The sequence below is a fragment of the Pleurodeles waltl genome, chromosome 3_1 (assembly GCF_031143425.1).
Source record: "Pleurodeles waltl isolate 20211129_DDA chromosome 3_1, aPleWal1.hap1.20221129, whole genome shotgun sequence".
NCBI classification, from domain to species: Eukaryota; Metazoa; Chordata; class Amphibia; order Caudata; family Salamandridae; genus Pleurodeles; species Pleurodeles waltl.
The window spans coordinates 1,155,766,390-1,155,790,638 of NC_090440.1; the positions used below are offsets into that span (position 1 = coordinate 1,155,766,390).

Below are 24,249 nucleotides of genomic sequence, written 5' to 3' on the forward strand. Positions count from 1 at the left end.
GAAGAAAAGAAAAAGAGGAAAAAGAAGAAAAGAAAAAAAATAATAAGCAAAATCAAATCCAAAAGTCTTTCTGCACTATGTACAACAGTTCTTGATCTTCAAAAGTTCACTTAGGGTCAGAAATAGGAACGCAAAAAATTGCGAGTCGGAAATAGCGACTCCATACGAATCGCTATTTCCGACTTGCAAAATGATATGCCAGGAAAAATCGCTATTCCAAATAGCGATTCGGTGCTGACTCGCACCGCAATTTGAGACGTCGCTTTTTGCAAGGTCGCTATTTGCGACCTCGCAATTTATGAGGTCGCAAATTGAACGAAAGGTGTGGTCCGGAGTCGCAATTTGCGACTGACTCGCAAATTGCACGCAGGTGAAAATTAAAGTTTTGAAAAACCCACTTCCTGGTTCTGAGTGATGACATCAGAACCAGGAAGTAACCCCATGGAACAGGGAGGAGAGAGGAGCCCACCCAGCCCAAACTGCAGAGCCACACCCAGGTGAGAGGAGTTGCAGCAATAATGGCTACACAGGAGAAGGAGACATCCAGTGGAGGAAGAAAACGCGAACTTAAGTTTTCTGAGAAGGAGGTGCTCACCGAGGAGTGCTGCCTGCACCATGAGGAATTATTTGGCAAGGCAGCAATGAGTGTCCCTGACAGCCACAAAAAGAAGATCTGTCAGGACATCCTGAACAAAATGAATGCCAACGGAGTCAGCCACCACACCCTGGATGAGGTCCGCAAAAGGTGGTATGACCTTCGCTCCAGGACTAAGGAGAGGGTAGCGGAGCGCATGAGTGAGATGCATGGCAGTGGAGGAGGGCCATCAACTGTATCACCCCCTACAGCCATCAAAACCATGGTGGAGACAACTCTGGAGCCAGAGGCTGTACTGGGTGTTGGAGACCTAGGCAGTTCTGCACCAGGAACATCAAAAGGTAAGTACCATAATTAATGTATTTACACCAGCCTATGCACCATGCACACAATCACAGTACACATCAGAAGGCACCTCCAGATTAGCTCCATTCACAGTTTTGCAACCTATAGGACAGTGCATTATGGGCAATGTAGTACAGTATTCCAAATATAGGGAAATGTTTATTCTGAGGCATCAAACATATGTGCGATACTGACAGTGTATCCCCTATGTCCCACAGATCTCCCACAAGGCCCCCTCATCATTGCCACTGTCCAGGGAGAGGACCATGGCACTGACACACAGGAGGAGGCTGCCACAGACACCGCAGGGGAGTGCAGGACAACACCACCTTTCCAATCGGCACAGGAGAAGATGGACGATCCTGCTCTGGGTATGGAGGCAGACATTGGGACACCCGGGCAAAAGCCTAGGGAGAGCCAACCACGGGGATCATCTGGCGCAGTGTGTAGACAACGACGTACAATGCAGTCTGTGCGTAGGGAGGATGTTGCCGATGAGGATTTGTTGGGACTTGATGCATCCTTATTGCAGAGTGACCGCCTGCAAAATAGACAAATGCAGTTAATGAACGTAACCTCTCAAGACTGCAGAACACTATCACGCATGGGCTGGCAAATGTGGACAACCAGTTCACTACCATGAACACTCACTTGGGTAACCTCACTACCATAGACAACTTGGTCAGGGAACTGGTGGCTGACAGGGCACAAGCACAGCGCAGGTAGCGCAACACTGCTTCCCGTTTAGACAGGGTAGGTGTGTCTATAAGGAGCCTGGCTACCAATACAACCTGCCTGTCGAGGTGCACTGTCAGCCTGCAAGTGGAACTAGGGCATTTTGCAGGAGATGTTGCTCGAGGACTTGGCTGCATCAGCCATGTGGAGGACCTGCTGGAGACCAGACAGGCAGCAAGGGGCATTGGGGATACCCCGCAGGACAGTGAGGAAGTCTCCAGTGTGAGTAGTGTGTCTGCCACTGATGCACGTGTGTTGTGGAGTAGCAGTGCACAGCAGGGCTCAGGGGACCAACCTGGAGTGAGCCATGGTGGCTGCAGTCATAGGAGGCTGTGAGCTACTGATATGTGGTGTTACAGAGGCACATGCACGTAATGTGTCGGACTACACTTTTGTTTTGCATCCTGTAATGTAGTTGAAAATTGTTTCCACATTATAGTCCTGCAATAAAAAGGTTACTTTGTTGAACTACACAACTGGGCAAGGTGTATCTTATATTAGTGAGTGTTGTCACGGTTGCTACGTACCTGCCAAAGTAGTGGGTTGCTATGTGGTTCCGCCTCTGTCTGCCCTCCATTGCTATGCTTCTATCCCCAGGCAGATGGTGTGGTAGCTCTTGCTCCTCATCCTCCGAATCTGTGTCATCAGGGGTGAGATATAGCCCACGTCTGGTGGCAATGTTGTGTAGGATGGCACAGGTGGCAACTATCTTGCATGCTGTTTCTGGAGCATACTGAAGTGCACCTCCACTTTTGTGCGGGTATCGGAATCGTGACTTCAACAAGCCGAACGTCCTCTCTATGACAGCTCTGGTCCGCCGATGTGCAATGTTGTATCGCCTCTCATTCTGATTGCCAGGTGTTAGGTATGGGGTTCGTTTCCATGGTCTCAGGGCATATGCACTGTCACCTGTTTGACAAAAGAGACACATTTAGCAGGGCATCACTGGGTAACACAGTAACATGTATGTAAGGCTTCAGAGTGTACTCGCCAGTACCTAATAAATATCCTTCTCCAAACTCCCCACGTTCTAGGCGTTGGTGTATCCCACTGTGCTTGAATATGTATGCATCATGTTTACTCCCTGGATATTTAGCCACAATGTCAGTAATGACATTATGGGCGTCACATACCACCTGGATGTTTAGTGAGTGGGTACATTTCCTATTGCGGAACACATATTCCAGATTTGCTGGTGGACAAATTGGTATATGTGTCCTGTCCACACACCCTACTACACGTGGGAAGATGGCAATTCTGTAGAAGTCCAACTTGGTGCTGTTAATTTCTGCCTCATTTCTGGGAAGGTATATATATCTGGACATGTGAGCGAGTATGGCATCTAGGAAACGTCTGAAGAATCTTGAGAGGGCACTTTGGGATACCCCATCTGCCACTGCAATCACCCCCTGTTAGCTACCGGAGGCCAAGAGGTGCAGTGAGCAGAGCACTTGCACATGTGTGGGGATGGCGCTGCCGCACACTGTCTGGTGTTCTAGCTGAGGTTTCAGCAGTTCAATAATCTCTAAGATAACAGCACTGCTCAGTCTGTGTTTATCATAAATCTCATCCTCAGTTTGTTGAAATAGTGTCTGCCTTGTTCGGTATATCCTCTCCTGTCTCTACCTCCTCCTCCTCTGCTGGGCAGCCTGGACTCTCCTCCTCCATGCAATCACATATGGTGCAGCCATTTTGAGTAATTGAGATGCCTTCTGGGTCTCCTTTTATACTTTGGTTCTGGTTACCACCTGCTCTGAATCAGTGGTAATCTGGGTGTGCAAAACGGGCTTTTTGCGACTAGTCGCAATTTGCGACTGGCTTTTGCATACAGTTTGCGACTCGCAATTTGTGACTTCCTAATATCAGGTCGCAAATTTTGCGAGTCGTTAATGGGCGTGTCATAGTTTGGACTCTTGCTCTGAGCAAGACTGCTGGTTTAAGGATGACAGTACTTTTGTTTGTAGGTGACTGCGTCTTTCCTCCAACAAGTCGCAACTGTTATCCCAACCTTACCGGCTCACTAGCAGCACTTCACCATAAACACAATAGTAAAAGGTGATTTATGGCAGCCGTTTACGCATGGACTCAAAAATAAGACATCTCAGGGAGTGTTGTGGTTAAACGGAGATTACCCTTTTCTCACAGATATAATATGTCTCATACAAACACAGGCAATGACACAGATGCAGTGAAGTTATATTAGTTTTTTATTTAACATAATTGCAATTTGCGATAAGTTGCATGGACTGCAATGATTAGGATAATGAATATAGCAAGTAACAGTATTGTGAAGACGAGAGTCATTGTTACGAAGACCCCCATCATTTTGCAATATATAGAAAAGATATATTAGATGTAATATGCGCTAATACCCTGATAAAGAAAGCCTAACCTCCTACCTAAAGGAGAGCTGGGTTTGTTAAACCTAATCTGCCAATGCCGTGTCCATGAGAGGAGTCCCCCAACCCTTGTTACCTTGGAATGAGGTCTCTATCTCAGACTCCGAAGGGACACGAAGACTGTGTTAGCGTCAAGACGACTGCAGCATCGGTATCAGCGATGGTGGCGATACCCTCTGGTCGGAATCCCTCTAATTATCTGTCTAAAGTGTGATGTATTTATACAGATCTACAAGGTCCCCTGACATAGGTGTATTCCTAAACAATTGGTAACAGGCATGTTCGGGATGGCAATTAATATCAACAATTCTTGAAAGTATAGAGAGGGAAAAGCCCTAAGTGTGAACACCTACTGTTTGTTTGTCTTTGGAGCTTGATCTTGACGCCTTGTCGCGGTGACACTGATAATGAAACTCATAATAAGTGGCCTAACTATAAACAAGGCAGCCATCTTAGAAGAAATAAATAATTAAATGGGCTAAAACAGAGTAAGCTAAGTAGGATAAAAGTCACTAGGTGACGGGGGCAAGAGTCTACAAGCCAGAGGCCAAGCTAACTCCTGTTATCCCATTAAAACGAACTAGGATTCACTACACCCTCCCTATTGCCGTAACAGGTATGATGAAGGTACAGGAACCCAAATGCTATGGCGGTCAGAGACGTTGCCCATTGAATCCAACGTGGATGTAATGCCTTAGCGTTAGGAACGCTTGCTTTAGTGACAGCCTCTAAGGCTGGCACCGGGGAGACAGCAATAATACGTTTCCCCTGGGCAAGTGGCCTCTCTTTTATAACGGCCATCTGAACTGCCGTCAGAATTTTTTCTGTAGGTGCAAAACGTTGTTCAGCATTTGAATACAAATGTGATTTATATGCTATTGGTACCGTGTCATCCTCATTAAAGGTGACATAAGTAAATCCAAGGGCACCAGCAATTATTCTGATGACCAAGTTTGTTTTATTGTCACGTGTGTGTAAGTATTTAGCTTCTAGCATATCCTGTTGCATGTCCCTAAAGATGTGTGTGTGTTCAATCGTCTAGCGTCTGCTAGAAAAATTTGGCTGAACTAAGTCATAAGGGGCCAGATGTAGCAAAATGCAAAATTGCGACTTGCAATTTGCGAGTCCATCCGACTCGCAAATTGCAAGTCGCAATTTGCTATGCAGTACGGTGTCTCAGACACCGACTGCGACTCGCAATGGGGTCGCAATGACCCACCTCATCAATATTCATGAGGTGGGTCGCAATTTGCGCCCCCATTGCGAGTATAGGCACTCACTAACATGGAGGCCTGCTGACGTCAGCAGACCTCCATGTTCGTGACCTGCTTTTCAATAAAGCAGTTTTTTTTTTTTTAAGTGTAGCCCGTTTTCCTAACAGGAAAACGAGCTGCACTTAAAAAAAAACTGAAACCTTTTGTTTCGGTATTTTTTCAGGGCAGGGAGTGGTCCCTTGGACCAGGGGTGACTGGGGCAGGGCCTGAGGTGCCTGGGGTGAAGGTGATGCCCAACCTCCTGGGTGAGCGGGCATGGGGCGAACGCTGAGGGGCTGTTGGGAGGGCGGTGCTGGTAGGGGAGGTGGCGGCTGTACCTGTTGAAGTGGGGGGCACAGATGGTGCCGCCACCACAGGGGAGCTCCCATCGGCGGACGTGTCCGTGTCGCTGGTTGGTGATCCGGTGGCCGACGTGAAGCTCCCCTCGCCCTCTGTCTCACTGGTGCATTCTGAGTCCGTGGTGTGGCCCTCCATGGCCATGTGGGATGCAGCTCCCTCGTGCTCCGGTGCCACTGTACCTCCGCCTGTTGATGCTGATGTACAAAAGGACAGGGAGAGCAGGAAAAGGGGGGGAGACAGAAGAAAGAGAGTTTTAGTGCATGGCATTCCGCTACCGTTGACGGACAAGACAGACGCAGCAGCCCCCTGCATAACGCCGTGCACGTGCACTCTGCACATGCAATTTCTGGGTTATGGCCTACATGGCAATGGTGGACATCTGCGCACATGGATGCCACAGGGGAAACTATACCTCGACTTGGCACTCTGCTGAGGTGGGGTTGAATGCCACATGGCCTACATTACGGAGGGGCCTTGACTACCTAACTTGCCCTGGCCTAGGGACACCCATAGCCCACCTCCCCCACCCAGACAACTTCACTGCACGCAAAGTCAGCAGAATGAGGTGGTACTCACCCCCTTGTGTCTGCTGTGATGTCCTCAAGCACCCATCCAACTCCGGGTAGGCCACCGCCAGGATCCGGAACATCAAGGGGGTCATGGTGCGACGGGCACCCCTCCCACGTTGGGAGGCCATCCCCAGCTGAGCCTCCGCCGTCTTCTTGCTGCAGCGGCGAATGTCCTCCCATCTCTTACGGCAGTGGGTGCCCCGTCTCTGGTGGGCCCCCAGGGTCCAGACCTCCTTGGCGACGGCACGTCAAATGTCCCTCTTCTGGTGGGCGCTGACCTACATGACATGCACAAGGGAAGAGGAACAGTCATTACCAACTGCACCGTCGTTGTGAGTGGCCCCCTCCCTACTCTGGCCATGTGGCCCATTCATTCCCATACATTATTGTTCTATGAACTCTGCCCCCTTCACTCTTCCACCCAGCCCTCTCCACCCAGGCCTAGCCCATACCACCTGCTCGCTGTGTACTGACCTGTTGGTCTGGAGGACCGTAGAGTAGCGTGTACTGGGGGAGGACCCCATCCACAAGTTTCTCCAACTCCTGTGCAATGAAGGCAGGGGCCCTTTCCCCAGACGCAGCAGCCATCGTCACTTCCAGACCGAGGTCACAGCAGCACTAGCAGTGTAGGTCCTCTCCTGTCGAAGGTCAGGTATCTAGTGATTGAACAGATAGAAAATGGTGGTGACGTCCGCGGCGGTGCACATCATCACCGCAAACGCACCTGTTCATTGGCTCCTGGGAGCCATAGGGTCCAATGTTGACCAATGCAGCATTGCGCCGCGGTCTACGACCGCCTACCGCGACGGTGTGCAACGCCAGCGCAGTTACCCCACAATCCCATTGTCCCACTTTAGAAGTCAGGCAGCCGCCATTTCAGGGGCCCACATGGCTTCATAAACTTCTGCGTCACACATAGCTAGGCCTACACTCAACACACATACAGGAAGTTTTTTTTTGTCTGGTGTAGTCTTGTGTGTGACTGTGGGTACATACCAGGAGGAATAGTGACTGGTTCTTCGCTGTTGTCCTTCGTAGGCACCGTCAGCTGGGACATATAAGAAGATGGCGGAATCCTCTGGTGTACCGACCGCTGGTGGACCTGTTGACAATGGAAGAAAGACATGTCATCGTCACCTACCGGTTTGACCGTGCCACTATCCAGGAACTGTGAACCCAGTTGGAGCCAGACCTGATGTCACCAATCCGCCATCCGACTGGAATCCCCCCTGACGTGCAGGTGCTGTCAGTGCTCCATTTCCTTGCAAGTGGGTCCTTTCAGACTACTGTGGCCATGGCATCAGGGATGTCCCAGCCTATGTTTTCCAACGTGTTGTCCAGAGTGTTGTCTGCCCTGCTGAAACACGTAAGGAGATACATCATTTTCCCTGAGGTGGAGGATTTGGCTACAGTGAAAGCTGACTTCTATGCCCTTGGACATATCCCCAACTTCATAGGTGCTATTGATGGTACACATGTAGCTCTGGTCCCCCCCCACAGGAGTGAACAGGTGTACAGGAACAGGAAGAATTATCATTCAATGAATGTCCAGATGGTCTGTTTGGCAGACCAGTACATCTCGCAGGTAAATGCTATGTTCCCTGGCTCAGTGCATGACGCCTACATCCTGCGGAATAGCAGCATCCCTGATATGATGGGTCAACTCCAGAGGCACCGTGTATGGCTATTGGGGGACTCTAGTTACCCCAACCTTTCCTGGCTATTGACCCCAGTGAGGAATCCCAGGACCAGGGCAGAGGAACTGTACAATGAGGCCCATGGGCGGACTAGGAGGGTGATCGAACGCACCTTCGGCCTCCTGAAGGCCAGGTTCAGGGTCCTCCATATGACAGGTGGATCCCTATTCTACTCACTGAAAAAGGTGTGCAACATCATCATCGCCTGCTCCATGCTCCATAATTTGGCTTTGCGACGCCAGGTGCCTTTTCTGCAGGAGGATGATCCAGATGACGGTGTTGTAGCAGCTGTGGAGCCTGTGGAGCCTGTGGAGCCTGTGGACAGTGATGAGGATGAAGCTGAGGAAGAAGAAAACGACAACAGGGAGTCAGTCATACAGCAATATTTCCAGTGACACACAGGTGAGAACATTTTCAGGTTTAACATTACATTATCTTTCACACGTCTACCTCTATCCTGTTCCTCCATTTCAATCACTATTTGTTAACTGAGTTGTACCCTACAATTTCAGTTTCACAGGTGTGGTAACCTACGTGTCAACTGTTTGCATCCTTCATGGGCTTGTGATGTGTGACATAGGTATGTTAGCCTTACAATGGTACAGCCATTATGACACTGTCATTGATAATACAAAGTACCAAATCATAGACTGACTCCAGATTGTTTTGTGTTTCAAGGGTGTTTATTTAAGTGCTCAAAACAATGAAGGGGGATTGTAAAATGCTGATGGGTGATGGTGGAGGAATGTCCATGGCAGAGTCCAGTCTATTAGTCTCACAGGTGCACTGCCCATCTGGGCATTGGAAGTGGAGCTGGGGCAGTTCGACTATGGACAGGGTAACAAAGTGGGACAGTGGGAGGACAATCATGGTGGTCTTATTTCCTGACGGGGGTCTTGCCATCTTGCTCTGTCCTGTTCCTGGATCTCAGGGACCGCTTGCGTGGTGGTTGTCCGTCTGCAGGGGATGGGGTCCTGGTGTGGTGGTCCTGTGGCGGGGCGTCCTGTCCACTAGCGCCGGCGGAGGTGGTGGGCAGTTCATCGTCGTGGCTAGTGTCAGGGGCCCCTTGGAGTGCCACGGTGTCCCTCAAGGTCTGCTGTATGTCCTTCAGCACCCCTACGATGGTCCCCAGGGCGTAGCCGATGGTCCTGAGCTCCTCCCTGAACCCCATATACTGCTCCTCCTGCAGGCACAGGGTCTCCTGCAACTTGTCCAGGACCGTGGCCATCGTCTCCTGGGAGTGGTGGTATGCTCCCATGATGGAGGATAGGGCCTCGTGGAGAGTGGGTTCCCTTGGCCTGACCGCCCCCTGTCGCACAGCAGCCCTCCCAGTTCCCCTATGTTCCTGTGGCTCCGTCCCCTGGACCGTGTGCCCACTACCACTGCCCCCAGGTCCCTGTTGTTGTTGGGGTGGTGGGTTGCCTGGGTGCCCTGTAGTGGTGGACACACCGCTGATTGACCTGTCCTGGGTAGGGAGGTTTGGGCCCGCTGGCTGGGTGCTGTGCTGGTGTTACCAGAGGGTGGAAGGTCGGTGGTGGGCTGTGCCTGTGCGAGGGGAACCGACTGTCCTGAGGCCCACGATGGTCCGGGCTGGTCATCAAGATCTAGTAGGGCAGAGCTGCTCTCGTCACTGTGGGCCTCTTCTGTGGGTGGAGTGGTGTTGTCTGGACCCTCTGGGGTGGTATCGGTCCTTCGGGTTCCTGCAGGGGTATAAGAGCATGATTATTGCATGTGTGTGTGTAATGGTGTGCAATGTGTGGGTGTGCGTGTACCCCAGTGCAAGCATTCCTGTGTGGGGGCTTGTGTGATGATGGTTGGGGGGTTGTTACGGGTATGTGCAGTGAGCATGCTTTAGTGATGGGTGTCCATGCTTAGTTGAGTCATGCAGGGCTTGGTGTTGGGATGGGTGGTTAGTGTTATGGGTAGATTAGTGAGGATTTTGAGTGATGGGGAGGGTGTGAGGGTGGGGGTGTGTGATATCATGCAGGTAGGGTGGGGGATATGATAGTTGAGATTTGACTTACCAGTGTCCCATCCTCCACCGACTCCTCCGAGGCCCTCAGGATGCAAGATGGTCAGGACTTGCTCCTCCCATGTTGTTAGTTGTCGGGGAGGAGGTGGGGGTCTGCCGCCAGTCCGCTGCACCGCGATGTTGTGCCTGGAGACCGTGGAACGCACCTTCCCCCGTAGGTCGTTCCACCTCTTCCTGATGTCCTCCCTATTTCTTGGGTGCTGTCCCACGGCGTTCACCCTGTCCACTATTCTGCGCCATAACTCCATCTTCCTGGCTATTGCTGTGTGCTGTACCTGTGATACGAATAGCTGTGGCTCTACCTGGAGGATTTCCTCCACCATGACCCTGAGCTCCTCCTCGGAGAAGCGGGGGTGTCTTTGGCGTGCCATGGGGTGGTGTGGGTGAGGTGTGGGGTGGTGTATGTGGTGATGAATGTGGTGAGTGTAGTGGTTTGTGGTGTTTTGTGCGTGGATGTTGTGTGGGTGATCGTGTTGTGTGCCTCCGTGTGATGGGGTTGTCAATTGCTGGGCTGTCTCTCTGGCCTTCTTTCTGAATTTCTGGTCGTAGGGGTTTGTGGGTGATGTGGGTGTGTATTTTATATTGTGTTGGGTGTGTGGGAGTGGTGTGTATATGTGTATCATGTGTGTGTATTTGTAATTGTCCAATGTGGCTGTGTTTTGTAAATGTGTGTGTATTTTGAGCGCGGCGGTGTGTACCGCCAATGGAATACCGCGGTTGAAAAACCACCGCGTGGATTCGTGGGTCGTAATAGCATGGGCGTGTTTCTGTTGGCGTGGAGGTGGAGGATTTGTTTCAGCCAGTTTATCACTGACCTTTGGTGTGGCGGTGTTGTGTGGGTGTCTGAATTTCGGCGGATTTCGAGATGGGTGTCATAATAGCTGTGGCGGTCTACCGCGGCCGCAGCGGTCTATTGGCGGTCTTCTGCACGGCGGTAAGCGCCTTTTACCACCAATGTTGTAATGACCCGCTATGTCTCATACAAACACAGGCAATGACACAGATGCAGTGAAGTTATAATAGTTTTTTATTTAACATAACTGCAATTTGTGATAAGTTGCATGGACTGCAATGATTAGGATAATGAATATAGCAAGTAACAGTATTGTGAAGACGAGAGTCATTGTTACGAAGACCCCCACCATTTTGCAATACATAGAAAAGACATATTAGATGTAATATGCCCTAATACCCTAATAAAGAAAGCCTAACCTCCTACCTAAAGGAGAGCTGAGTTTGTTAAACCTAATCTGAAAATGCCGTGTCCATGAGAGGAGCCCCCCAACCCTCGTTACCTTGGAATGAGGTCTCTATCTCAGACTCCACAGGGACACGGAGATGGTGGCGATGCCCTCTGGTCGGAATCCCTCTGATTATCTGTCTAAAGTGTGATGTATTTATACAGATCTACAAGGTCCCCTGACGTAGGTGAATTCCTAAACAATAGATAACAGGCATGCTTGGGACGGCAATTAATATCAACAATCCCTCAAAAGTAGAGAGAGGGAAAATCCCTAAGTGTGAACACCTACTGTTTGTTTGTCTTTGGAGCTTGATCTTGACGCCTTGTTGCGGTGACACTGATAATGAAACTCATAATAAGTGGCCTAACTATAAACAAGGCAGCCATCTTAGAAGAATATAAATAATTAAATGGGCTAAAACAGAGCAAGCTAAGTAGGTTAAAAGTCACTAGGTGATGGGGCACAAGTCTACAAGCCAGAGGCTAAGCTGACTCCTGTTATCCCATTAAAATGAACTAGGATTCACTACAGTCTCATCGCTAATTGGTACTCCAAAATGGGATTTGTACATCCCATTTCGCATTTTGCGAGGTCGCAAGTAGCGCTGCGACCCATTTGCGACTCGCAAACGGTTGCTACATCTGGCCCCTGACCCTAAGTCTCAAATAAAATGTTCTCAAAAATAGTTCAAATCTTCATTTTCAATAAAACACAGTCTTAAGATCACTTATGGTCACTTCTAGAGTGTAATGTCTTTGTTGATCAATTGGCAAGGTTATTTCAAAACTTAGTTCAAATACAATTTCCAGATCCAGAATGTTTGACTGAATTCGCATGGTCAAAACAAAAGGCCATAAACTTGTTTTCTCATTCATTTGTGACAAGATATATCCATTTAGGTGAAGACTATTTGCATCTTGGCACCCTTTTCCTTTTTGTTCTTCTCACAGCTCCATCTTTGTATTCACTTTGATTTGACTCTTCAACTGCTTCAGTTACAGCTGGGCGTTTACCAGCAACCGGTTCACGTGTGGCTACAGGTCATTTATCTACTTTGACAGTGCTCCTTTTGGGTGCAACTGGGTTCACAATGTTTATTGTGTTGGCAGGAGTCTGTTGGCTTTGACTTTGCTCTACTGCATCTTTGTCTGCATTTGACATGTTTGTGTTTTCACCTTTTTCATGAGCTCTGTTTCAGCCACTTGTTCAGTTTTCACATCTTGATTAATTTGAACCCCTTCTTCTTCTGCATTCACTCTTGGGAAATCAGACTCTGTGTTTTCAAGAGGGCATGGACCTTTGTGTGTGTGTCTTGCATGTATCCAGTTTGGAAGACCAGCAGATTTCACAGTTGTTGTTGTCCCAAGGTGAATTGACATGGTCCTTTCCACCTTGGCTCTAGATAAGTCTTCCTTATGTGCTTTTTTATAAGAATCCAATCCCCATCGTTCAGCCTATGGCACTGTTTTTGAGCCATTTGAACCATTGTTTCTTCATCCTGACGAGACAAAGAGCGAACCACATCAGCCAGACCTTTGCAATAATCCAGCACTAAGTCATCTGTTATGTTCAGAAGTGCATTTGCAGGTACTGTTGGTAATCTTGTTGCATGCCCCATAAGGATCTTGTGGGGTGACAGTCTTGTCTTCCTGTCAGGGGTGCTATGCATGCTCATCAGGACAAGTGGCAATGCATCAGGCCATTTCAACATTTTAGAAGCACAAACCTTTGCCAATCGAGCTTTCAGTGTTCCATTCATTTGTTCAACCAATCTTCTGGTCTGTAACTGCAGTGCAATTTTTGCTCAATATTCAGTGCTGCACCCAACAATTTTAAGATCTCATCATTAAAATGAGTTCCTTGATCTAATTTCAAAGAAGTTGGTAAGCCAAACCTTGGTATTAGTTCCCTAATCAGCAGCTTAGCTACAGTAAGACTGTCACTCCTACATGCTGGACATGCCTCTATCCAGTGGAAAGACTCACACACCAACCACTATATACTTCAATCCATTGCAAGTAGGCATTGCAATAAAATCAAGCTGAATTCTGTCAAATGGACCACCTGATCTGCCTATGTGACTCAAGTTAAGCACTGTGCGTTTCCCTACATTAACTTGTTGACATGACTCATCTGTGAAAGACTGCTTCTGCATTCAATCTAAATCTGAGGTTATACCTTGTCTTTTTGAATGTATAAGTCATTGCATCTCCGCCGAGATGAACATGACCATGATAATATCTAGCCATTGAGTTCAACAAACAATCTGGCTGCACAGCTTTCTCTTCATTTGAAATCCAGACATCATCTTCCTTTCTCCATATACAACTTGCACTAGTCCAACCTCTGTGTTCTACCTCTGTTGCCTCTTCCTGGAACCTCTTAATTTTATTCCAGGTATCCACCACTGACATTAGGAAACTTCAATTTGTTTCACCTGTGTCACTTCCGCGTCTCCACTCTTCCTTAAAGGTGACGCAAAGGAGTGCAGAATATCTGGCAATTTGGTCAGCATAGGCATTGCCCTAAAATACATAGGGGGACATTCCGACCCTGGCGGTCATGGACCGCCAGGGCCGGGGACGGAGGAAGCACCGCCAACAGGCTGGCGGTGCTTCAGGGGCAATTCTGACCGCGGCGGTAAAGCCGCGGTCAGAAAAGGGCAACTGGTGGTTTCCCGACGGTTTACCCCTGCCCAAAAGAATCCTCCATGGCGGCGCTGCTCGCAGCACCACCATGGAGATTCCGACCCCCTTCCCGCCATCCTGGTCCTGGCGGTAACAGGGCCCCATAATGATTTTCAGTGTCTGCCTAGCAGACACTGAAAATCGCGACGGGTGCCACTGCACCCGTCGCACACCAGCAACTCCGCCGGCTCCATTCGGAGCCGGCTTCATCGTTGCTGGGGCTTTCCCGCAGGGCGGGCGGCCTTTTGGTCGGAATGACCCCCATAATCATTTGACTTTTGATGGGCTGTGCACTTCACAAAGGCAATCTCCTCAGGTAACTGCAAGTATTCAGCAAACTGAATGGGTGATCCTGAAGAGGTGATAAAACCGTGCTGGTGCCTTAACTGCCCAAAATCTTGAATCACAGCAAATCCATATTGCCTATTTACGAATATTGTCACTTTGAGCATCTCAATGCGCAGCATGCTCTTGGAAGAGCAACCAATTCAGCTACTTGGACCGAAACGACTCCTTGAAGCCATGAAGCTTCTACTACTCCTGAAAGGGTGCAGACTGCATAACCAGCTCTCAGAGTATGTTTGTTGTCTCTTAAGCAGGAGCCATCAACAAATACAACTCGATCATACTCCTCTAGAGGAGCGTCCTAAAAATCGGGTCTGAGTTTGGTGCACAGTTCAGTGACATCGAGGCAGTCATGTTCAATTTCATTAACATAAATTGAATCTTGATCATCACATTGGCATAACCAAGGATCAATGACTCTTGACAGGTGAGACAAGCACTGGTCTAACATTGGGTCCTAGTCTGGGTTAAAGGAACCTCGACTGAATGTGGGACAAAAACAGTTAAAGGGTGCCCCATCACAATGCCTTTGCATTGACCTATGCATACACCAGCAGCGGCCGTGGCTTTTAAACAGCCGGGCAAAGCAGCAGCGATAGGATCCAATATGGGGGAAAAATATGCCACAGGTCGGTTGTAACTGTGTCTAAACAGAAAGAGCACAACCATCACGTTCATGACAAAACAGTGAAAAGCTTTTTGTCTAGTCAGGCATTCCCAAGGCTGGAGTTCTACACAAACTCTCTCTCAACTCAGTGAAATCTTTTATACATTCTTCCTTGAAGGAAACTAGGTCTGCAACTTCTTTATGTGTTAGCTTCTTCAGTGGTTTGGAAATTACCAAAACATTTGGGATCTATTGGCGACAGTAGCTCACCATGCTCAAAAACATTCTAACATCTCTCTGTGTAACTGTGTAACTGGGGGATTCATCTACATAATAGCACCAACTCTCTCTCAGGACACTTTCCTAGCAGCTTTCTCAGTTTGATGACCCAAATACTTTACTTCCTTCTGGCAATACTGTAATTTGGTAAGATAAACCTTATGTCTGTTTTCACTGAAATAATTCAACAATGCTATGGTATCTTGTCTGCAAGCTTCTCGTGCATTAGACATAACCATCAGGTAATCAATGTTCTGCACTAAAGCAGAATTAAGTGGCATGTTTAAGGACTCTAAGTTCTTCTTCAAAATCTGATTTAAAATGGATAGAAATTATGAAAACCACTGTGGAGTACGGCACAATGAACACACATGGATGCCTAACCTAAATGAGAAAAAGAATTGACTATCCATGTGTAAGGGCACCGAGAAGAAAGCCTGTGATAAGTCAATAACGGAAAACCATTTGTTTCACATGGAATCTGGAATAAAATTACTGCTGGATTTGGCACCATGGGACAACAGAACACTACAATTTCATCCATCTTTCTCAAATCCTGAACTATGTGATAGTTCTCACTTGGCTTTCGCAATCCCATAGTAGGGGAGTTACATGGGCTGCCCATTACTTCTGTAATTATTGGAGTAATTCCTTTAATCACTTCTGAAATCATGTTATATTGTGGTGTTCTAGAAAAGACTGCATTTGGCTTTACAGGTTCTTTTATGAGTCCAATATCTTTTCCGGAAAGATCCCAAAATCTCAATATTACCATATCTTGTAATTCATCAGACAGGTCTCTAACTGTCATAGCAAGAAACAACACAATGAGAAGATACATCTCATCAATTTGGCTGGAAGTTTCATCAGAACTATTTGTTTGAATTGCTGTCCCTTCCTGAGTGCAAGTGATGGAGCATTTTAATTTGCATAGTAAATGTTAGAATTGGCGTCTCTAGTTGGCAGTCAGTATGCACTCTGTCCAAGCAGGGACCCTCACACTAGTCTTGTGAGGGAGATACACATTTCAGATAACCCCTGCACTACCCCTTGGGAGGTTGGCACTAGTAGTCAGGCTTATCTCTGAGGCACTGAGTAAAGTATTTGTACAAAACACACAGTATCACAGTGAAAGCACCAAAAAGACCTCCACACCAGTTTAGACAAATAGCCAATATTTATCTAAATTAAACAAGACCAAAACAACAAAAATCCAGCATTCACAAGCAAAGATAAGAATTTTTAAAATAAAAAGAGTCTTAATCAATAGAAATCAATGGATGCATTTTCTTAGCGCAAAGTACCTGGTACGCATAAAAAATAAAGCCACAAGCGTGATGGTGCATCAAAAAAGCAAGCGTTGTGTCCATTCCTTAATCCCAAGTGAGGCTGTGTGTCAATTCTTTACTCACACCGGATCATTGCATTGATTGTTTTCTCAAATAGAGACCATGCGTTGATTCCGGATGCACAGCCTCACGTTCGTTGAAGACTTTGACACCCAGAATCCGGAGTGGAAATTTCCAACGCTCTGTGCGAAGAGTCAGCAGTGAAAACAGGCGCTGCGTCGCTTCTCCAGTCGCGAGGCAGGTGCTGCTTTGAATTTTCAGCTGCAGAATGGGCCGTAAATTGATTTTTCTGCCATGCTCACAGCTGTGTGTGGATTTTCCTTCACAGTTTACCAGCTTCCACTTCTAAGGGCCCAAGGGCTAGATATGGCACTACTTAGCAAGTTAGGACTCCCAGGAGAAGAGGCCAGGCACTGCCAGATGAAGTGTCTATGTCCCTGAGACTTCAGAACAGGGGGCAAGCTCAGTCCAAGCCCTTGGAGAAACTTTACAAGCAGGATTTTAGAAAGCAAAGTCCAGTTCTTTCCCTCTTCAGGCAGAAGCAGCAGGCCAGCACAATAAAGCAACAGGCAGAGTAGCAGGTTCTCCTCAAGCATCAAGGTCTTCTCCTTGGCAGAGGTTCCTCTTGATCCAGACGTAATATGAAAATCTGTGGTTTTGGGTCCCCTAATTATACTCATTTCTGCCTTTGAAGTAGGTAAACTTCAAAGGAAAGTCTCTGTTGTTCACAATATCCTGCCGTGCCCAGGCTTGCCCCAAGACACACTCCAGGAGGGTGGAATCTGCATTGTGTGAGGACAGGCATAACCCTTTCAGGTGTAAGTGTCAGCTCCTCTCTCCCCACTCCAGCCCAGGAGACTCATCAGGATATGCAGGACACTCCCCAGCTCTCTTTGTGTCACTGTCTAGTGGGAATTCACTAACAGCCCAACTGTCAGTCTCTGACTCAGACATGGATTCCACAGGCAGGCAGAGGCGCAGAATGGTTAAACAAGAAAATGTCCAATTTCTAAAAGTTAACAACACAAAAGGATAATTGACGGAGTGCTGAACAATGCAAACACTCACCCCCAGTCACAGATCTGGGTTTAATCCTTCGTTCTTTTACACACCATGCCACCCCGACTTGACACTGTTCATCATGGGAACAGTCCAGCCCGAACTGGCAAGCCAGGTCTTCCCTGGAGCAGAAACAAGCATCCTGGAACCGGTTTCAGGGTATCACCCTTCATCAGCCAGGCTAACTTGAATCCAGTGGCACAGAGAACACGGGAGCCACGTCTGGGCATACCCTTCCCTCTTAGGACAACTTTAACAGCACAAAAGGATGATGGATGGAGTGTTCAACAATGCAAACACTCACCCCTAGTCACAGATCTGGGTTAAATCCATTATTCTTTTGCTCACTATGCCACCCCAGTTTGGACCTAGACATATGCAAATCCGTCTTGACCCTGTTCCTCATGGGAACAGTTCAGAACAAACTGCCAAGCCAGATCCTCCCGGGACTGGAAACAAGCATCCTGGGACCAGTTTCAGAGTATCATCCTTCATCAGCCAGGCTAGCTTGAATCCAGTGGCACAGTCAGCACATGACCCACGTCTGGGCATACCCTTCCCACTTAGGGCAACTTTAACAACACAAAAGGATGATGGACAGAGTGCTGAACAATGTAAACACTCACCCCAGTCACAGATATGGGTTTAATCCATCGTTCTTTTGCTCATCATGCCACCCCAGTCTTGACCGTGTTCCTCATGGGAACAGTCCAGCCCGAACTGCCAAGCCAGGTCCTCCCTGGACTGGAAACTAGCATCCTGAGACCGGTTTCAGGGTATCACCCTTCATCTGCCTGGCTAGCTTGAATCTAGTGGCACAATGAACACGGGGCCCACGTCTGGGCATACCCTTCCCACTCAAGGTAACATTAGCGACACAAAAGGATGATGGATGGAGAGCTGAACAATGCAAACACTCACCCCAGTCACAAATATGGGTTTAATTAATCATTCTCTTGCTCACCATATCACTCCAGTTTGGACCCAGTCATATGCAAATCCATCTTGACCCTGTTCTTCATGGGAACAGGCAAGCCCGAACTGCCAAGCCAGGTCCTCCCTGGAGCAGAAACAAGCATCCTGGGACCAGTTTGAGGGTATCACCCTTTATCAGCCAGGCTAGTTTGAATCCAGTGGCACCGTGAGCACAGGACCCATGTCTGGACATACCCTACCCACTTAGGGCAACTTTAACAACACAAAAGGATGATGGAAGGAGTGCTGAACAATGTAAACACTCACCCCAAGTCACAGATCTGGGTTTAATCCATCATTCTTTTGCTCACCATGCCACCCCAATTTCAATTTGTCGCCCCAAGTGGGAACGGTATGCCCAGACGTGGGTCCCATGCTCACTATATCACCAGATTCAAGCGAGCCTGGCTGAAAAGAGTTGATACCCCGAAACCGGTCCCAGGATGGTTGCTTCTAGTCCAGGGAAGATTTGGCTTGGCAGTTCGGGCTGCACTGTTCCTAGGGGGAACAGGGTCAAGACTGATTTGAATATGGCTGGGTCCAAACTGGAATGGCATGGTGAGCAAAAACTGATGGATTAAATCCAGATCTGTGACTGGGGGTGAATGTTTTTTTGGTTCACATTCAGTCTATCAACTGTTCTTCTTGCAGTTTCCAAAAGTGGCATTTTCAAACAGACAATCAAAAAACTAACCCTACCAAAAGATGTATTTTTAAATTGTGAGTTCATAGACCACAAATTCCACATCTCTATCTGCTTCAAATAGGAAACTGCACTCAAAAGATATTTAATGGCAGTTCCCATGTTAACCTATGAGAGAGATAGGCCTTAAATAGTGAAAAACAAATTTGGCAGTATTTCACATCAGTACATGTCCTACCTTTTAAGTACATTGCACCGCGCCCATGGAGCTTCCTAGGGCTTACCTTAGGGGTGACTTACATGTGGTAAAAGGAAAGGTTTGGGTCTGGCAAGTAGGTGCACAGGCCAGGTTGAATTGGCAGTTTGGAACTGCTCATACAGACACTGCAGTGCAGGTCTGAGAATATGTTTACAGGGCTACTCATGTGGGTGGTGCACTCAGTGCTGCAGGCCCACTAGTAGTATTTGATTTACAGGCCCTGGGCACCTCTAGTACACCTTACTAGTAAATCAAATATGCCAATCACAGATAACCAATCACCCCTATCATTTAGACAGAGAGCACTTGCATTTTAGTACTGGTTAGCATTGGTAAAGTGCCCAGAGTATCCAAACCAATTTGAACGAATTTTAGCACTGGATCCAAAAACAGGGGATCAAAAGCAAAAAGTACAGGGATACAATACCAAGAGCTGCCAGATCTAACAGTAAGGCGGTCATTACAACATTGGCGGTAAAAGCCACTTACCGCCGTGCAGAACACCGCCAACACACTGCCGCGCCCGCGGAAATCCGCCACAGCTATTATGATCCACAGCACGGAATCAGCCAAAATTCAGACACCCACACAAGTCCCCAACACCAAAGGTCAGTGATAAACTGGCGAAAACAAAACCTCCACCGTCATGCCAACAGAAATAAGCCCACACTATCATGACCCACGAATCCATGCGGCGGTCTTTCAACCCCGGTATTCCATTGGCGGTACACACCGCCGCGCTCAAAATACACACACTTTTACAAAACACTGCCACATTGGACAAATCAAAATACACACACCTGATACACATACACACACCACTCCCACACACCCAATACCAAATAAAACACACACCCACATCACCCACAAACCCCTACGACCAGAATCACTGAGAGAAGGCCAGAGAGAGACACCACCATCAACAAACTAGCATCCACAGGCACACAACACCATCACCCACATAACTTCCACGTACCTCACACTACAAACCACTACATATCAGCACACTTATCACCACACACACCACCCCACACATCAACCACACCAACCCATGGCACGGCAATGACACCCCAGGTTTTCGGAGGACATGCTCAGGGTCATGGTGGAGGAAATCGTCCGGGTAGAGCCACAGCTATTCGGATCACAGGTGCAGCACACCTCCATTGCTAGGAAGATGGAGCTATGGCGAAGAATAGTGGACAGGGTCAATGCAGTGGGACAGCACCCAAGAAATAGGGATGACATCAGGAAGAGGTGGAACGACCTACGGGGGAAGGTGCATTCTGTGGTCTCAAGACACCACCTTGCGGTTCAGTGGACTGCCGGCAGACTCCCACCTCCTCCTCCACAACTAACAACATGGGAGGAGCAGGTCTTGGCGATTCTGCATCCTGAGGGCCTGGCAGGAGTAGCAGGAGGAATGGACTCTGGGAAGTCAAATCTCTCACTATTTTATCCCACACCCAACCTGCATTCCATCACATACCCCACCCTCACCCCCATCACTCCAACTCCTCACAAATGTCCCAATATCACAAACCACACATCCCAACACCAAGCCCTGCATGCAACAACAGAGCATGGACAACCAACACCAAAGCATGCCCACTGCACAAACCCATAAACCCCCCTAGACCATCCTCACACAAGGTCCCACACAGGAATGCAAGCACTGGGGTACACGGTCAACCACCCATTGCACACCATGGCACACACAGATGCAATAATCATGTTTTTACACCCCTGCAGGACCCTTACCCAACATCACCACACAGGAGGGTCCAGACATGTCCACACCACCAACAGAAGAGCCCCACAGTGATGACAGCAGCTCTGTCCAACTGGATCAAGATGACCAGCCCGGCCCATTGAGGACCTCGCGACAGTAGGTTCCCCTCACACAGTCACAGGCCACTACAGAGCTTCCCCCCTCTGGAAACACCAGCACATCCCCCACCCAGCGGGCCCATACCTCTGTCCCCAGGACACGTCAAGCAGCAGTGTGTCCACCACTAAAAGGAACCCAGGCTAACCCACCACCCCAACAACAACAGGGACCTGGGGGCAGTGGCAGTGGGCACACCGTTCAGGGGACAGAGGCACAGAAACACATGGGAACTGGGAGGGCTGCTGTGCGACAGGGGGAGGACAGGCCAAGGGAACCCACTCTCCACGAGGCCCTCTCCAACATCATGGGAGCCTATCACCACTCCCAGGAGACGATGGCAACGGTACTGGCCAAGTTTCAAGAGACCCATCGGCTGCAGGAGTAACAGTATCTGGGCTTCAGGGAGGAGCTCAGAGCCATCAGTTCCACCCTGGGCACCATCGTAGGGGTGCTGAAGGAAGTACTCAACACCAGGAGGGACACTGTGGAACAACAAGGGGCCCCTGACACTAGCCTGGACGATGAACTGCCCACCACCTCTGCCGGCACTAGTGGACAGGAGGCACCGCCAAAGGACCACCACACCAGCACCCCACCCTCTGCAGAGGGAGAACCACCCCGCAAATGGTCCCTGAGGTCCAGGACAAAGACAGAGAACGATGCCAAGACCCAGCCAAGAAATGAGACCACCCTGAATGTCATCTTTCTGTCCTACTTTGTCACCCTGTCCATCCTCAAACTGCCCCAGCTCCACTTCCTATGACCATTTGGGCAATGCACCTGTGAGACCAATAGACTGGACTCTGCCATGGACATACCTCCACCATCGCCCCTCCCCATTTTGCAACCCCCTCCAATATTGAGCAGTTAAATAAACACCCTTGAAGCACAAAACAATCTGGAGTCAGTCTGTGATTTCAAATTAGTGTATTATCAATTACTGTGGCAAAAAGCTCTTACAATTGTAATGTCAACATGCCTATGTCACACAGCTCTAGTCCATGAGAAATCAAAGCAGATGTCACACAGTGGGACCCACATCTGTGAAATCGTAAGGGAAAGTGACAACTCAGTGACCATACACTGGGTGAAAACGACAGACAGTAGAGAGGTAGTAATGTTAAAATACATGTAGTAGGCAGGTTTGTATTCTTACCTGTGTCTCACTGGAAATATTGCAGGATCACCGAGTCCCTGTTGTCGATGTCCTCTTCTTCTGCTTCCTCGTCTTCACTGTCCACAGGCTCCACAGCTGCAACAACACCTCCATCTGGACCATCCTCCTGCAGAAAAGGCACCTGTCGTCGCAAAGCTAAGTTGTGAAGCATACAGCAGGCCACGATGATCTGGTACACCTTCTTTGGTGAGTAGAATAGGGATCCACCTGTCATATGGAGGCACCAGAACCTGGCCTTCAGGAGGACTAAGGTCTGCTTGATTATCCTCCGTGTTCACCCATGGGCCTCATTGTAGCGTTCCTCTGCCCTTGTCCTGGGATTCCTCACTGGGGTCAGTAGACATGACAGGTTGGGGTAACCAGAGTCACCTGTAAATGGCGAGGGACAACTGTTAGACACACAGTAACCTGTAGGGATATCCCCAGACCCAAACAACCATTCCCACTGACTTGCTTACAGGTGCTCTCCTAATAGCCACACACGGTGCCTCTGGAGTTGACCCATTACATAAGGGATGCTGCTATCCCGCAGGATGTAGGTGTCATGCACTGAGCCAGGGAACTTGGCATTAACATGGGAGATGTCCTGGTCGGCAAAACATACCATCTGCACATTCATGGAATGATAACTCTTCCGGTTTCTGTACACCTGTTCACTCCTGCGGGGGGACCAAAGCCACATGGGCCCCATCATTGCCACCTATGATGTTGGGGATATGTCCCAGGGCATAGAAATCACCTTTCACTGTAGGCAAATCCTCCACCTGAGGGAAAATGATGTAGCTCTGCATGTGTTTCAGCAGGGCAGATATCACTCTGGACAACACGTTGGAAAACATAGGCTGGGACATCGCTGATGCTATGGCCACTGTTGTTTGAAATGACCCACTTGCAAGGAAATGGAGAACTGACAGCACCTGCACTTGAGGGGGGATTCCTGTGGAATGGCGGAGAGCTGACATCAGGTCTGGCTCCAGCTGGGTACACAGTTCATGGATTGTGGCACGGTCAAGCCTCTATGTGATGATCACGTGTCTTTCCTCCATTGTCGATAGGTCCACCAGTGGTCTGTACACCGGAGGATGCTGCCATCTCCTCACATGTCCCAGTGGACGGTGCCTATGAAGGACAACAGCGAGCACAGAGTCAACCAACTCAGAGGTACGTACCCACAGCTTACACAGAACACAAATCATAATCTGAAAAGTGGCCTAAATGTGTGTTGAGTCTAGGCCTAGGTATGTGTGACGCAGTTACAAATCAAGCCATGTGGGCCCCTGAAATGGCGGCTGACTGACCTCTAAAGTGGTATAATGGGATATGAGGTAACTGCGCTGGCGTTGTACACCGTTGCGGTAGGCGGTCGAAGACCGCAGCACAATGCTGCATTGGTTAACATTAGACCCTATGGGTCCCAGGAGCCAATGACAATGTATGCCAGCGGTGACGTTATGCACCGCCGCGGACGTGACTGCCATTTTCTATCTGTTCAATCACTCGATACCTCATCTTCGACAGGAGAGGACCTACACTGCAAGTGCTGCTGTGACCTCGGTCTGGAAGAGACAATGGCTTGAGTGTCTGGGGAAAGGGCCCCTGCCTTCACATCGGAAGAGTTGGAGAAACTTGTGGATGGGGAACTCCCCCAGTACACGCTACTCTATGGTCCTCCAGACAAACAGGTAAGTACACTGGGAGCATGCTGTATGGGCTATGCCTGTGTGGAGAGGGGTGGATGTAAGAAGGAAGGGG

The 24,249-nt window shown here is 48.7% G+C and overlaps 1 protein-coding gene across 1 annotated transcript in view; it reads left to right on the top strand.

Annotated features, from left to right (window-relative positions):
* Positions 1-518: 518 nt before the first annotated feature.
* Positions 519-24,249, top strand: part of LOC138283560 (myb-related transcription factor, partner of profilin-like) — a 110,238-nt gene continuing 86,507 nt past the window's right edge. Inside the window, exons 1-2 of the mRNA XM_069221500.1 lie at positions 519-936; positions 1,159-1,311. Of these exons, the coding sequence (XP_069077601.1) occupies positions 519-936; positions 1,159-1,311 (571 nt within the window). The remainder of the gene's footprint in view (positions 937-1,158; positions 1,312-24,249) is intronic.